The 15,588-nt window shown below is 34.1% G+C and overlaps 1 protein-coding gene across 7 annotated transcripts in view; it reads left to right on the top strand.

Annotated features, from left to right (window-relative positions):
* Nucleotides 1-3,887: 3,887 nt before the first annotated feature.
* LOC144444141 (protein scribble homolog) overlaps nucleotides 3,888-15,588 on the top strand; it is a 100,826-nt gene continuing 89,125 nt past the window's right edge. For all 7 annotated transcript variants that reach the window (XM_078133545.1, XM_078133543.1, XM_078133544.1 and 4 more), the window contains exons 1-2: nucleotides 3,888-4,190; nucleotides 4,624-4,741. In XM_078133545.1, coding sequence (XP_077989671.1) covers nucleotides 4,029-4,190; nucleotides 4,624-4,741 — 280 coding nt within the window. In that variant the 5' untranslated portion in view covers nucleotides 3,888-4,028. The remainder of the gene's footprint in view (nucleotides 4,191-4,623; nucleotides 4,742-15,588) is intronic.

Raw genomic sequence — 15,588 nt, 5'->3', positions numbered from 1 at the left:
ACCTGCCGCGCCCAAATATGTCTCTTCTTCATGAAAAAATCCCTAAACATGGGTCGACATTTCATCTGTAACCATGGTGACGGTAACAGTGGCAATGTCTTTGTGCTTTAGAAATACCTTCACAGCAAATAAAGGTAATTGTCCAGTGATTTCCCTAATAATACGTTTTTTCGATTATATATATGGATAGATGATTTGTATTTGGGTTTCACAACCCCATCTGAACATTTGGGGAGTGCCTTCTCCCCCTCCCCAAGGAAATGGGCCAATTAGAATTATGAAAGATTCGTTGATGCATAAAAGCATATAGCGCCAACAAAGTTGAATCTTTCAGTCTAGTGGTCAATGCAATGTGAAGCGAACAAAGTTCCTAACTTTTTATCTACATTTTGAAATTACCATCATCAAAATTACAGGATACCTACAGAATTTTCCAGAGTTATCTATATTGTTTTCAAACAAATCTAAGTGAATCATTCAAAAACGTTATACCTGGACAACAGTCAAATCATCTCCAACGTCTATGGCCAAATCGATATCAATGTCCATGCAAACATATCGGCTTTCTGAAACCCTCCAGAGATTGCCGCCGAGGGCGCCATTCTGCATCCCGCCAAAACGACTCTAAAAATCCATTCAAACTTAGATGATGATACATGCAGTATGAGTATGGAAAAAAAAATGTGATTTACATCACACAAAAATAGGGGACTTTGCAATATGCATGGAGTTCATTTTCCAATGTGGAAATCATAATGTCCATTAAGAAATTCACATTATAAGCTAGGGCTACTTAGGACCGATTTATACAAACAATGTTCCAATTTTATGTAAATTTAGTCTGATATACCACGATTATTATACAACTAAAGCCTGGCTTTCCTTTCACAGAATAGATAGATACATAGTCTCAATGGGGAGATACTTTGTTCTTGCAATGATATGTGTCTATATTTATGTTTTGCTTTTTGTATGAAAAAAATGGTAATGATTAATCTGTTGATTGTTTTTTCACGATTCATTATATTTCGCAATGCACTAATGTTTTGGTGATTTGTGTGTGATTGTGTTTGTTTGTGTGTGTGTGTGTGTGTGTGTGTGTGTGTGTGTGTGTATGTATGTATGTATGTATGTATGTATGTATGTATGTATGTATGTATGTATGTATGTATGTATGTATGTATGTATGTATGTATGTATGTATGTATGTATATATGTGTATATGTGTGTGTGTGTGTGTGTGTGTGTGTGTGTGTGTTTGTGTGTATATGTGTCCTGTAAAGCTTGTTGATGTAGCTATCTTAATGATGTCTTTGCATTATTATTGATTTTGGGTAATCAAATTTCCTGTAGATTGGTAAAATTAGTTTGCCAATTATGGGGTACATCATGTATGATAGTTATGGCTCATAATTTTGCATTCCAACAATTAATGTGTGTTTGAACAAAAAACTAAACCTTTTGCCCTTACAGAAAGTATTCAGTTTACATCTGGTTAGTTGTGTCACTGTGCCCCGACTCATGAAGACATTTTGACACCCTGGCCCTGTCACATACATACTTCTTACCGTCGATGGCGCTGTTCAAGATGTACGCCAAACGGCATCCCACATAAGTACATTTTTTGTATTTTCCCCGAAGGGAAATATTAAGCATTTAATGATCTCATCCGTGATATGATATGCAAATTAGGTATAAAAATGTGAATTTTGGTCAAAAATGTATATCTTAAAACAACCACATGCCAGTATATTTTGCTAAAATAACAACATCATCTGGTAGGTAAGTGAGTAAACAGTAAAATATGTTTGCAAATATCCCTAGCAACACCCATAGCAATAGCCAAACGTGTATTTCACAACGATAACAACAGGGATTCTTAGACAAGTTACCAAACATTCAAAAGTGTATGCAAATATGCCTAGCAACAAGACCACGCCCGTAGCAACTGCCATCTGATGATGTATATCACAAAGATAACATTAGGTATTCATAGACAAATGAACGAACATTAAAAAAAATATATACAAATATGTCTAGCAACGCCCATAGCAACAGCCAAATGATCGCGTACATTGCGAAGATAACAAGAGGGCTGGATAGGCAACTGGGTAATCATTCAGCAAATATGAACACCCATACCTAGTATGGATCAGCATGTGAGACAGACAATTTTAAAAACTGTACAGTTATGCTACAATGCCATTGGTACTATTTTTTGTTATTGCAAACTAATACCAGTACTCAATGTCCTTCTTTATGTATTGTCTATATCCTCCAAATACTTAAATTTCTTACTGACCCGCTTAATGTTTTTTGACGTACTAAAGATTGTACAATGTACAAAATAATACTTTCATATAATTTCGAATGTAGATTCCTTGCAGTATACACACTAACAAGGTGATGAACCACATCGACCAGTTTCGCGAGAGTTTATTTTTTTGATAAAAATCATATTTGTGATTCCATTTTCACACCGGGAACTCAAGATCAAAGACAAGATCAGTTATTGTTGACTATACTTTGCCATAAACACCTCTGGGACTGTATGAATCGCAATATTACCGAACCTAATAACCCCTCTTCTGACCAAATTTGCATATCTATGACGCAATCATTTTGCGTTTTAGTCTATGACGATTTTCCAGTGTGAAATCTATCAAGGAACAAACACACTCTATCGATTCAGTGTGTTTGTTTCACTAACACTTTTCACACTCTTTACAGACAGACAGACAGACAGACAAGTAGAAATGCAGACAGATTCTTTGTCACGCCTACGTCACAACTAAACTTTGCGTCGTGAAAACAGTATCCTTTTAGGGAGACAATCTAGTGATATCGATCAGATTTCGTAAAACATCTCAGAATTACCGAACAAGTCACGTAGTTTCCACTAGTGGCGGCAGATAATTTAAGGGAAGCGAATTCGGAAATTACTTGTGGATGTAAAATTGTCTGGATGAAATTCACAACATCTATATTGAAATTTGATATATATATCCTCGTGCAATTCATCAACTCAACGAACCGAAAGTGCGAAACAGATATAAATACACAAATAGTGTAAAATACAATCCCCAATAAAGCTAAAAATAGAAGTTATATAATTTCAGTGCGGTCAACTGAAAGGCTGAAACAATTCATGGCAAATGCAAGACATAAGGAAGATATACTAGTAATCACTTACTTGTATTAAGCTTAACCCCATGGGAACATATTTTAGTGTGTGGGAGAAATCACTTGCCTATCATTTATTTCAGAAAACAAGTTCTCAGTACAATAAGGCTTGATATATTTTCATGTAAACAATTTTTATTTTGCTTTAATTTCCGACTTGCCTTGCTGTTGTATGTGGTTTTTTTATTTAGTTAAATTGATTTTTTGTAAAATGCACTCTACATACCTGGCCAAATTTAGTGTTTGTTTGTTCGCTTACCCTCCCCTACTCTATGTTTCTTTAGCGGAGAGTTCGACTTCTGCTTCGTACAACAAAGTTGGGATGGGATGAGAAGCGCTATATGTCTGTCTGTCTGTCTGTCTGTCTGTCTGTCTGTCTGTCTGTCTGTCCGTCCGTCCATAATATAAGGGTGAAATATTTTTTTGCTGAATGGATTTGTTTTTACCGCTTTTTGTTCTGTCGTTGACATGTAATGTCCTCATAGAACTGACCATTCTTTTTGTTTGCAAAAACTACTTAATTAAAAACCAGCTTTGTGTGTTAATATAGGAGTACTGGGTTAGAGTCGCCGAATAATCCAGATGCGAAATCTGAGCCATGTACAGTGAACGTTGTAAACTTGTAACTTCCGGAATCCCCTTCAACTGTGCATTGTGGGTAACTGACGTCATACGGGCGGACATCTTGTCGATTTCCACTAGCAATGTCTTCTTAGGTGCAGCGCCGGAAACTTTCGTGGGGAAGAAGTCACTGTTTGTTACTTGTGATCATTTTGCGCGCCGATTGAGCTCATGTGAATCTTGGAGAATATCGTAGAAATCATTGTCCTTGGATTTTATCAACCATGTTTCGCTGTATACCGCTTTTTCGTGCCTGCAACAGGCAGGTCGATGTCATCGAGAGAAGACACAATAATCTAACGATGGTACCGGACGATGTTTATCGCTATGCACGCAGTTTGGAAGAAGTGTATTTGGACGCCAATCAACTCAGGGAGCTCCCTAGGGTAGGTTATCGTCATTTGAAATATTAACTCGATCTCGAGAGAGCTCAGGCCAAAGTTACAGTCGAGCACACATCTCCAGTGATGATGTTCAGTTTGCAGAGCGTTGTTTGCAATGAACCAAAGAACCTAGGCGTGGGTAATCGGTAATGTACATGATATATCCACACTTTTTCCGGGATCGCCGTATCGCTCTTATCGATCGTAGTGCAATGAGTGCACTAGACATGACAGTGATTGTGGAATCTGTATGTTTATGTAGTATATTTTATGGACGACGTTCGGCAAATATGACCCACTTTTACTATTTTATGGTCAGCTGTTTTTTTCACTTGAAAAAGATTAAGGTACACACGCCGCCACCCACACGCGTTGTGTGTTTTTGTTACTTTTCAAATGTTAATCACTGTAACGTTATGTTCACTTTCTTTCCCAGCCTTTCTTTCGTTTGTTAAACCTCCGCAAACTTGGACTGAGTGACAATGAAATAGAAGCTCTCCCACCTGAAATTGGCAATTTCATGAACCTTATGGAATTAGACATCAGCCGGAACGGTAAGTGCGTGACCATCGTAAGAATTTGGGCCCCGGGGTGAAAACAAATAAAACACGGCCTAATTAGTGCCGAAAGTCCTGGTTTTCTTTGGAGATATACACTACTGAGATGATCGCTTCCCGCAAACACTTCTTTACCAGAATAACCACATGTAAGTACAATGTCAGTTCAACACGCTAAGTGTGGTAAAAGATTATCCAAAAATAGTAGCAAGAGTCTAAAAATGTTCATTTCATTCATCTGGTCTTATAACACGGTGAGAGGTCAAAGCTATTTCTGAACTGTTTGCATACATTGAGGACAAGGATCTCATTGAAATGGACACCTCGAATCCATATAAGTAATCAGAGAAAGTGAGAATGTAAATGCATGTCAATTTCACTGTTGTCAAGTTGTAGATGTTACTCAGCAAAAGTTCACACTGTTCAAAGTGTAATGAATTCTTGTAAATTCTGATAATGTGTCTATTGTCTAAACTAACATAGTACTAGTGATAGCATAGTATGGCACTTTGTTGTTGTTGTTGTTATTATGCAGATATACTCTGAGAATCTCTGTTAACCGATTTCTCTCTTGTGCAAAATTGAAGAAAAAAATCTCAAGGGAAATGTATAACATACATATAGTTTTATGCACATCTTGACTTTTTAGTGTTGCAAATAAAAAATATATAACCACCACAAATAGAAATGAGAAAATCTATGGAAAGTTAATAGTGACAAAATGTGATAAGTAAAATTATTTAAATGTGAGAAAGTGTAGTGTGAATCATCATGGTTGTATTTGGTAGTGGTAATATTAATTAAGTTATTTAACCTCGGATTTGACTAAATTATTCTTGATTTTTCATTATTTCAAAATACTATTACATGTAGTATTTTTTAACAGACTTGATGTAGTATGGCCAAATAGTGAAGAATCGGAATCTGTATTTGTATAGGTTCTAATAACCTGTCAACAGAAACCTGACGAATTCATTTTCACCTGTCTGTTGAAGGTCATGAATTGTCCAGGGTATATATAAGTTGTCAGTGTGTCAAAGTTGGAAATTTGACTCTAAAATTCCCGCTGGAATATTTGACATTCATGCAAATTATGGAGAATGGTAGTTTGTGGGTATAGAAGGTCACTGACTGTGAATAATTTTGTTGTGTTATGAGAGAAAATTTTTAATTATGGTCTAAGAAGTGGGAAAAGTTGAGATTTGTGAAAATGTTTGCATAATTTAGCATGATTTGTGAACTATGAATTATCCTCATGCATGAACAGGTATTCTATGAAAAGAAAGCAAAACTTTTTTTGTAAAATGATAAATCAACAAGCCTGGGGTTTAATTATTAGATATTAGAATCCATGTAAATAGGATTGCAAATTTGTTATTTCCTCATATAAATTCATCATCCCCAATCACCTGGATTCTAAGCTAATTAGTTAATTACTGCCAAGATGATTGACAGCAGCAAGAAATGTAGATGTCATTGAAACTGTCTCTTCATAAAGTAGACAGTGTAAAATAAATGTGGAGATATTAAGTCACCATGTCTGTTTTATCCCCTGTCAAAACTTTCACAGAAATTATTATTCAGTAAGGCATCTGTTTGAAAGATAAAATCCTTGTAAAAAAATGTGTTATTTATCAGTTGTGTTCAGTTGAATGTTTTATAAGTGTAACAACTAGGTGAATGTACCCATATGGCTTTTATGGAGGCAAACATCTCCATATCCACAGCAGGAATTTTATAATTGAAAAGGAAAACAGAGGAAATGTTGAAAAGTTTAATTGCAATTTTAGGCCTTAAAAAATGTGTGGTTCCAATTACCATCAATTTTAGAATACTAGATTTAATTTATTTTAATTTTTTTTTCTCCATGTGTGAATGTTTAGTTCAGGTAGTACTGTTTTCCGTTGTTTTCCATATGGTCTCTGTGTTATTGTTTTCTTCCTATCAGATGTACAGCCATTACAAATTGCAAGAACAGTTTTATATTGTCTTTTTAAGTTGATGGCAGTTCCACATCCACTATTTGTCATGAGACTTCACGGTTTTCTTGATTTTTATTAATTTTTTCTTGAATATGTAAAAAAAAGTGTAGGGTCAGCAATGAAAAACTAGGTGGGGTCGGGTGACGGGAACGAACATTTTTTTAGACCTAATATGAGTAATGCAGCACACATATTGTAAATATCAAACATTGTAGTCTAAGCAGAAGTTTTTGTTCATAGGTTGTTGACATGTAAAGAACATTTTTCCACTTCATAGGTTTCATACAAGGAAATACTTTGTTTGATATGAATCAAATATGGTATAAATGAATTTACAAAGGTTTCCTCTACCTGGGCATATGTTGCTAAATTAGTGTGAATATATTATGTAAATCATGACCCCCTAATACCCCATATGCTTTTTTATTGTGTTTTTATGGGTGCTGGTTTCTAGGGTTTTACAATTGAAAATTGTGACAGCTGATTCTGCTAATTTTATCTAAATAATGCCTCAAAGAAGAAAACTGGGTGTGATCGTTTTTTATCATTTTTATCAGCCGTATAAAGTAATTGATTTCAAATGTTTGTGACCGTATCTATTCATTTATTGGAGAGATGATGTGACAGTACAATATGGTGGGAATTGTTGTGAGCAGCTGATTGGTTCCAGTTGAAACGAGTTCATTTCCTGATTTAACGGTGAAATTGACAATTGTATAAATGTAGATAGAAAAGAATGTCATATCAGTATCAGGGGTATTGTGATATGAAATGTACATTGAATCATGAATGCACTATGAGTCTAGATAGACTATTACTATTGTATGAAATGTAGAACATTGAGTCTGAATGTATGTATTGATGGTTAGTCTTGGTAGTATTATATGCTATGTATATGAATATACACTACTACAGTGTGCTTTGAAGTTTGATAGCCAAATTTTGTTGTTGTGATTCAAAATGAGAGAAACTAGGATTTCTTGTGAGTCACCACATAGAAAGAGATAGGGGAACACCAAATTTTCGTGCATCACTAGAAATTGTGTGTCAGTGACACATCAAATTGTCTTAGAGGGCACACTGATACACCTTATAATAATGAGTCTAGATAGAGAATTAATATTATTATATGAAATGTACAACGTTGAATTTGAATGTAGGATAAATAGTCTAGATAGTATTGTTGTATGAAATGTACATGAATCATTAAAAGTCTAGATAGGGTATTACTATTGTGATATGAAATGTACATTGAATCATGAATGCGCTATAAGTCTAGATAGACTATTGGTATTGTTGCATGAAATGTACTACATTGAAATTGAATCAGAATGTACAGTAAAGAGTCTAGATAGTATTGTTGTATGAAATGTACATGAATCAATGAAAGTCTAGATAGAGTGTAATACTATTGTGATATGAAATGTACATTGAATCATGAATGCGCTATAAGTGAATCTGAATGTATGATGCTATTAGTCAAGATAGCAATAAGAACATATATTGTATGAAATGTACATGAATACAGTGGTGTACACTATAATGTAAAGTCTAGATGGCGTATCACTATTAGTATTGTATGCAATCTACAAAATTGAATGACATATATGATTATTAATCTAGGTATAGCATTAACATTGTTGTATGAAATGTACAACATTGAATCTGATAGTATAAACCGATGTACGATAGTATAAACCGACTTTAGATAGGAAGTGAAATCATTGAACCATTACTGTGTATTATTTATACAATGTGTGGTATTTGATGTTATAGTCAAGTTTATTCTTGTTAAAGACACACATATACATGGACATGTATGGACAATTAAAAAGATGAAATTAATACAGAAATATATGAAACTGTAGAACTTAATTTGAAATGTATATACATGTATCTTGTTTATGCATTATGAAACATGTAATGTGGACTAGTCATTCTGACTTTGACCTTTGTTAGTACTTTGCCCACATTAAGCATGGAATTAAGGTCACTGAATTTTAAACAGCTGCGTATATCTACAGTAATATAATGTGTTCATTTCTGATGGTGAGTTCATGAAACTGACAAGGCAGATGCTTGTGTCAGTCAGAACTCAATAATCATTATTAGGTTATGCATTAAATGAGTAATGAATATTTATATTTTGAGATGACATTTTATACTTATCAATTTCATTTTCAGTGGAAAACAGTTCACATGTCTTTTAACTTGTCATTTGAAATTGTTGTTTGAATGTGTGTAGGAAGTAACTGATTTCTTAAGAAAGATAAGGAAACAGGGAATATGCCTTGGAGATGAGTATTGTGAAATTGATAGGTAGATTAACAAATGATGAAGATATGTGGTCATTGTAAATTGTTAAAACACTATAAACTATATGCATATGATGCATGGATGGATGGATATGGCCGGCTAAAATAAAGTTACGTTTTTTAAGCAAAGGTCTTGTAAATACTGAAAACCTATCTGTTTGTGTTTGACACAATGTCAGTGTTCAGTGTGTTTGTTTTATTTTGGCAATGTGAGGGAATATATTGTGAAATATAGTTTGGTAGTGATGTGATCTCAAATAAAGTCTTAATTATATGCACCAAAACTATGCTGTCCTGTAGCATGGTTGTAATTTGAGATATGAGACAAAATGTCTTTGTATGATTGCTCCAGACCAAACCTGTGTGGTGTCTTACTCAGTTTTATTGATGCATGTACCTTTCCCTCCTTCCAAAAAAATATATGAAAAAATGAAGAAAAAAATGTGAGAAAACCCCCAAATAAAACAGCTGTGAGTTTAAAAACAAAAACATTCATCTAATGTTTGATATGTAAGAAAGACTATGATATGACATGAAGATAATTATAATAAAGAAAACCAATTTCTTTTCAAGTGATCACCGACATTATAAAATGATATAGCTAACCGCTGATAATGGAAGAGGAAGCATGTGTTGGTTATTTGTAAGTGAAATGTACGAGTGATTTAGATGAAGGATGAAAGAGTCAATTCTAAGTCTGGTTGAATCTAGTGAAATGTGACACCTTCATTAGTCATGAAATGTACACAATGGTTTAGGTAAATTGATGATAGTGTACACAAAAGTATGTCATGGTGATTAAGATTAATTCGGCCAATGGTGTAATCAGTTGACTTGCAGTCTTCTGTTTCATTCTGCCAGTGTATATATTTCACTGAATTCTTCCTGTGTCATTTAGAATTAGTATCAGGTGTAAAAGTTTGTGAAGTTTCTACGTAAATGTGATTGGATTTAGTAAGTTAATATGATTGTGGTTGACATTAACACAGAGCATGAAAATGAAAGTGAAACGTACGTTGTATGAGTTAGGTATTGCATGGTAGGAATGACATTTTTATTGTGATTTTTATGATCATTTTTAACACTGTACAATAGCAACAATCCTAAGCATGCTGGAGTAGAGTGTGTTAGTGGGTTTTTATTGCGTCAGGTGAACATCTAAATTTAAAAATAGGGAACTGATTTTTACATGCGTGTTGTCAAAATCAGTGCCATACTGAAAACAACAAATGTCCAAGTGTCAGTATTTTAAATAAAAAGTCCAACCGCTGTGTGTTGACAAATACAATGAGTCTCAAGTCAAGGAGATTCAGATAAATATCACGTCACCTATAAAAGTATTTCCCATGAATCCTTGCAGGAAATCCCCAAAATGGCGGAACATGTGACAAGTATAATGCGACTTCTTTATAAGATTTCAGAGTTGAGAAAGTTACCACGAGGTTATTTTATCACCCTTAACATGATTTAAGCAGTAATCAATACAAGTGTACTGAATGCAGAAATAAATCTGACTGGACCTTTCCTTTGATGTAAATTCAGTTTGTAGAATTTTAGATTGCTGGCATGGCATTGAATAATATGTGATGAAACTATAAACATTGTGTTATTTTTGGATTTTCTCATCAAATACATGAATCTCAGTAAAGGCAACAGTTTTAATCTGAATAGATATACTTCGCTTCTTGTATGTGTGTGACAGTGTATAACTATTATATGCTAGTCCATATTATCAACTTTGCAAGAAGATACTAAATTGAACAAAAGCATTAATATTTCATACATATGAGTGTATTACAGGCTGTAATGTCAATAGTGAGTGTCGGTTAAATATAGGTGATAAAAGAAAAGTGAGATGAATGATAATACACTGTCGGTAAGTGAATTTTCTAACAGCAGATGGTTTGTTTCATATGCGATAGAAGACATGAAAATGAAGTAGTGATAGATAAAAGCAGTTTGAGTGAATACGTACAATGATCAGTTATAACTTGTACAATGAAATGATTTTGATTGAGAATTACAAGTACTCTATGACGTAAACAAGTCTACACTTACGATTGGTTTGTATTGTATGCCAATTTTGAGCTATGAATTTAGAAGAACTCATTGTCCAGTACTGAAAAGTAAGAGTTGACTCAAGGTTGCTTAGAAAATTTTCAATATGTAAGCAAACTACTTGGCTGTAAACTGCCGAAGCTGTCTGAACCTGTCAGCCAATTGAATACCAGGAATGGGTAATTTGAATATAGTAAGGACCAATCATGAGAGCCAAGAAGTTGAAAAAAAACGCTTTTCAAATGTTTGTGTATTTCTCTGCTAGATAACATTGTTGTTGTGTGTGTGTGTGTGGGGGGGGGGGGGGGTTATAAAACACAAGAAGCTTGATTCAAAAATTATTTTCTGTGAAAATGAACAACATATTTTATGACGTCATACAGCATTTTCATCTTTTGTATTCTGATGGTGTATCTATAACAAGATGTAGTCTAGAAGCTATCCGTGGTTTCAATCTCTGTCTCCCTGTCTAGTCATACAAATGTATAGCTGTGTTCGCGCTAACATTCGCCAAATTTGCAAATGCGAACTCAATTTCAATTTGAAGAAAATATTTTATGCTTTGGATGTTTGTAGAACAACATTCCATGCCAAATTTTAAACAACAAGCCTTCATAGAATCTATAAAGTTAATATATTGTATAATTTTGTGTGGAAGAATATAGTATGGCAGTCCAATGTTACAAGTTAACATTGATACAAAAAGACATCTACATTAATCTGAAAACTAACTGTCATTTGTCTGTCTTCAGTCAATCCATACAGCTTTCAACAGATCGTCAACATCTGTTGCATTTTGCTGTAAGCAATTCTCCATTTACTGATGTCCCTATGTCGACTTTCTGAGTTGTGTCATGGTTGATATGAATTGGGTGTTCGACCAAAAACCAAATAGAGATATCAGACAGAGTAGCAGACCGTCGAGGTTATTCTACAGTCCACAGAGATACAATGTATGTTAATATATGGAACATGTCTGGCTAGTAATTGGAAAACATTTTGACATAAGGGTGACCATTTTTTTTCCTGTTTCTCATTACCTGGCTGACCCAAATTTTCAACTCCGATATCAAAATAAATAAAATACTTTTATTTTTGCCCACCCTTAATATTTTGTGGCGCAGCACCCTCTTTGGCAAAAATAAGCCAGTGTCTGGACTGTTGACATCATCTACAGTCATGGCGGTGATGAAAACACTTGTTCACGAACATATCATTTCTTTCATGTAAGGGGCTGAAAACATGGCAATTGTGTAGAGAAACTGGGAAAGGGTTTGTTACCAGGAATATGATAAAAAGAAGATAGAGAGGAGGAAAAGGAGAGGCAGAGAAACATGAAGATGATTTTCTATTTCTTTACTTTTTTTTATAAATCGGCCGACCGACCCATAATTTTCATGAAATAATAATGAGAAACATAAAAAAAAATATATAGGGTCACCCTAATAGCGACTTACTATATTAATAATTTCGTTGGATAAACATTCAACTAAATTTTATAATGTAAACACTTTTGTCAAAATGAAATGGGACTAGTAAACTGTAAAATAAGGCTAAAATATGAAAACTCAGATATAATATCTATATATGTAACAGTCAGGATAATAATGAGAAGTAATTAACCAACTGTCACCACTATGGTTGAATTGTTGATATTAATAGATCGATATCGTACTGTCAATCATTTCGGCGTATCATTGTTACTGAATTCTCACAGGACACAGTCTGTCACTGACTTATTTTGGTGGCTATTTTTGTTTCACATTGAATTATTTGTATGTAATCCAGATTATTGAAAAGTGATCAATCACATAAGAGTGATTGGTCTCATATAAAAAAAAGTGTATTTCCGACCCAAGACTAAGCAAAGTCCCTGAGCCGAAATATTTGTTTGCAAGTAAAATGGGTGAAATGGTACCACTTTACTTCTATTTATTTCTGTGTACATCTTCATGCCTTTGCCTCATCTGTGGTCACTTTTTGAAGAAAAAAATCATATTCCAGAGAGAAGCCAGGTCTTTTTAGACTATAACAGTACAGTCTGCATAATGTATAACTGTCTTCATTTACTTCTTTTACACGTCATCAAAGTCTCACAGAAGTATTGTGACCGACGAGTATCTTATCTTGGGGTCAAAGTAAGTTTAAAAATTTAAAGTAAAATAAAATAAAATTCCAACCTACTGCACCCTATATTCTGAAGTTATGTTATTGGAAACAAACATTTTACAAAAACTGTTGCTTTAGTAGAGATCTTTAACAGAAATTCAGGTATAAAAATGACATGATATTTTGGTTATCAAGAAATTTAACAACTGTTAGTTTCAGTTATATTATGCTACATCATTGGATGACAATTTGTTCCTCAGTAAATTTAGTATGTATTGTGGACATCGGCTTTAGCTGAAAATGTGGTCTTTGATAATAACTTCGTAATTTTGTTGCTTATGTTGAATGTCTTTCACGAGCGTAGTGCTATCGTGGCATCGAATCTCAAGACATCTCTTTACCAGAGATGAGTCGATACCATGCTGGGGTCTAGACTACAAATGCACTCACATACACAACTGAACACTTACATGGATAAATTTAGCCATGATGATAATGGTGACTGTGACGCCCTTTGTTTGACCCCTTGAGTCATTTCACCTCCTTGTCTTGTACAGGTGACTATACATATACGTGTTGTCTAGAAGCTTTTATTCCAGTTGCCCCATATCATTCTAACAGTTGGGGGTTTACTCATTTGTGAACAACTTTTGGTTCATGACTTCTCATTCCTCTAGACATAGAAAGAGAATCAAAGCCACGGACAGCCTCTAGACTAATACCATACTTGGTACTCTAAACTCAGTCGTCTGAGCTGTGGGTTATATCAGGTGAAACATTAAAACAGAAACAGAACTTATCAGAAACAGGAAGTGAAATGTACAATACACAATGCCTGTATATGAATTGAAAGGATGTCTGATTCATTACCACAGCATGGATTCAGTAATTTCACAGAAAATTCATGCCACTTTGCCACAGTCTAACAATAATTTAGTGGTCTGATGGACTACATATATTTAAAGGGATTTTTCTGGATCAAGTTTCAATAATTTAGGAATAAATACTTGGAAACTACAATACATGTACAACTGAAAACTATTTTGACTGCCGAGGGAGTTTTATTGTAGTACTTGTAGTAAAACATACACACACACAATGAAGAAGTGAAAATACATTCAAATAAATAAATTAACATTCCATGCATTTGGTTGACTGAAACATACCCCATGTCCATTTCAAGACAATATGTCTTTCCAGTACAGAACACTGTGAATAATCCTATCCCAGCCACAGATTTAATGTTCTTTTGAAGTCTGGATTCCAGGCCACAACATAACATTGGATTCCAGGCCACATGTACATGTATGTATGTAATGGCCACAGATCTAATGTTCATTTTCAATGTAGAGACATGAAATCCTTCCACAACAGAAATGACTAGATTCAGGGCTATACATGTAGTTAATGGCAATATATCTATAAACTTAATTATGTAGAATACCTCATTACAGTGTGGGTGGGGTCAGAGGTTAATGTCTGATGTCATCACTGAGGTTCATGTTAATAGCTACACAAATGATATATCTTATATTGTATGACCCAAGTGTGATATTGACAACATATTTATATGCAAATATAAGTAGTTGTATATAGGAAGGATCAGATATTTGATGGAGTATGTAAAATAAGTGTTATGACACTGTATCATGTATCATGCTTTGTTATACTGTAAAGTTAACTGCATACAAATGTACATAGTATATGTATGTATGTAGCTGTGGTTATTTTAGAGGGGCACAGGCTGAGTTTACACTTGTTTGGTCATAGTTTATGCCATATATTTGAAAAGGTACTCAGAATGTTGTAATTACTAGAGTGAGCCACCATTTGCAATTAACTGAACTCTCACCTAGTATCAAGATATACATTTTGTAATTTATAAACGATCTGATGACGTAATTTATCACATGTATCAAAAATGTCCAGGCAATGTCTACTATGGAATCAAGTGTTCAAACAACACCAGAAGACAATTGTAATGTTACAGAAGGCATGCATCGACATTAAAATCTTTTTAAAATAGTTTAATCCAAGTTATTATGTTAGTATTTTCACTTGAGTAAAAAGCTTATAAATACAGCTTATGTGACTTTAATATCAAATCGTAGCTATGTCATTGCTTTTGTTGAATACATTAGTGTGTTTAAATTTTAGATGGGAATTTGTATAATGAATTCAATGTAAAATCATTCATATGGGTGCATCCAGTCTCTTTTTTTTATCATAATATTTATGCAGTGATTTGCTAGGTGATACATGCCTGAGTCATATTATTATTGGAGTTAAATACCAAAAAGTACAAGTCAGATAGGGAAATGATTGCAAGATTTGTGTGGCTTCCCCTTGTTACTGGGGTTCTCCAAACTGGAAAAAAACC

Source organism: Glandiceps talaboti, chromosome 13, assembly GCF_964340395.1.
Source record: "Glandiceps talaboti chromosome 13, keGlaTala1.1, whole genome shotgun sequence".
NCBI classification, from domain to species: Eukaryota; Metazoa; Hemichordata; class Enteropneusta; family Spengelidae; genus Glandiceps; species Glandiceps talaboti.
This window is presented reverse-complemented; position numbering and strand designations above follow the sequence as displayed.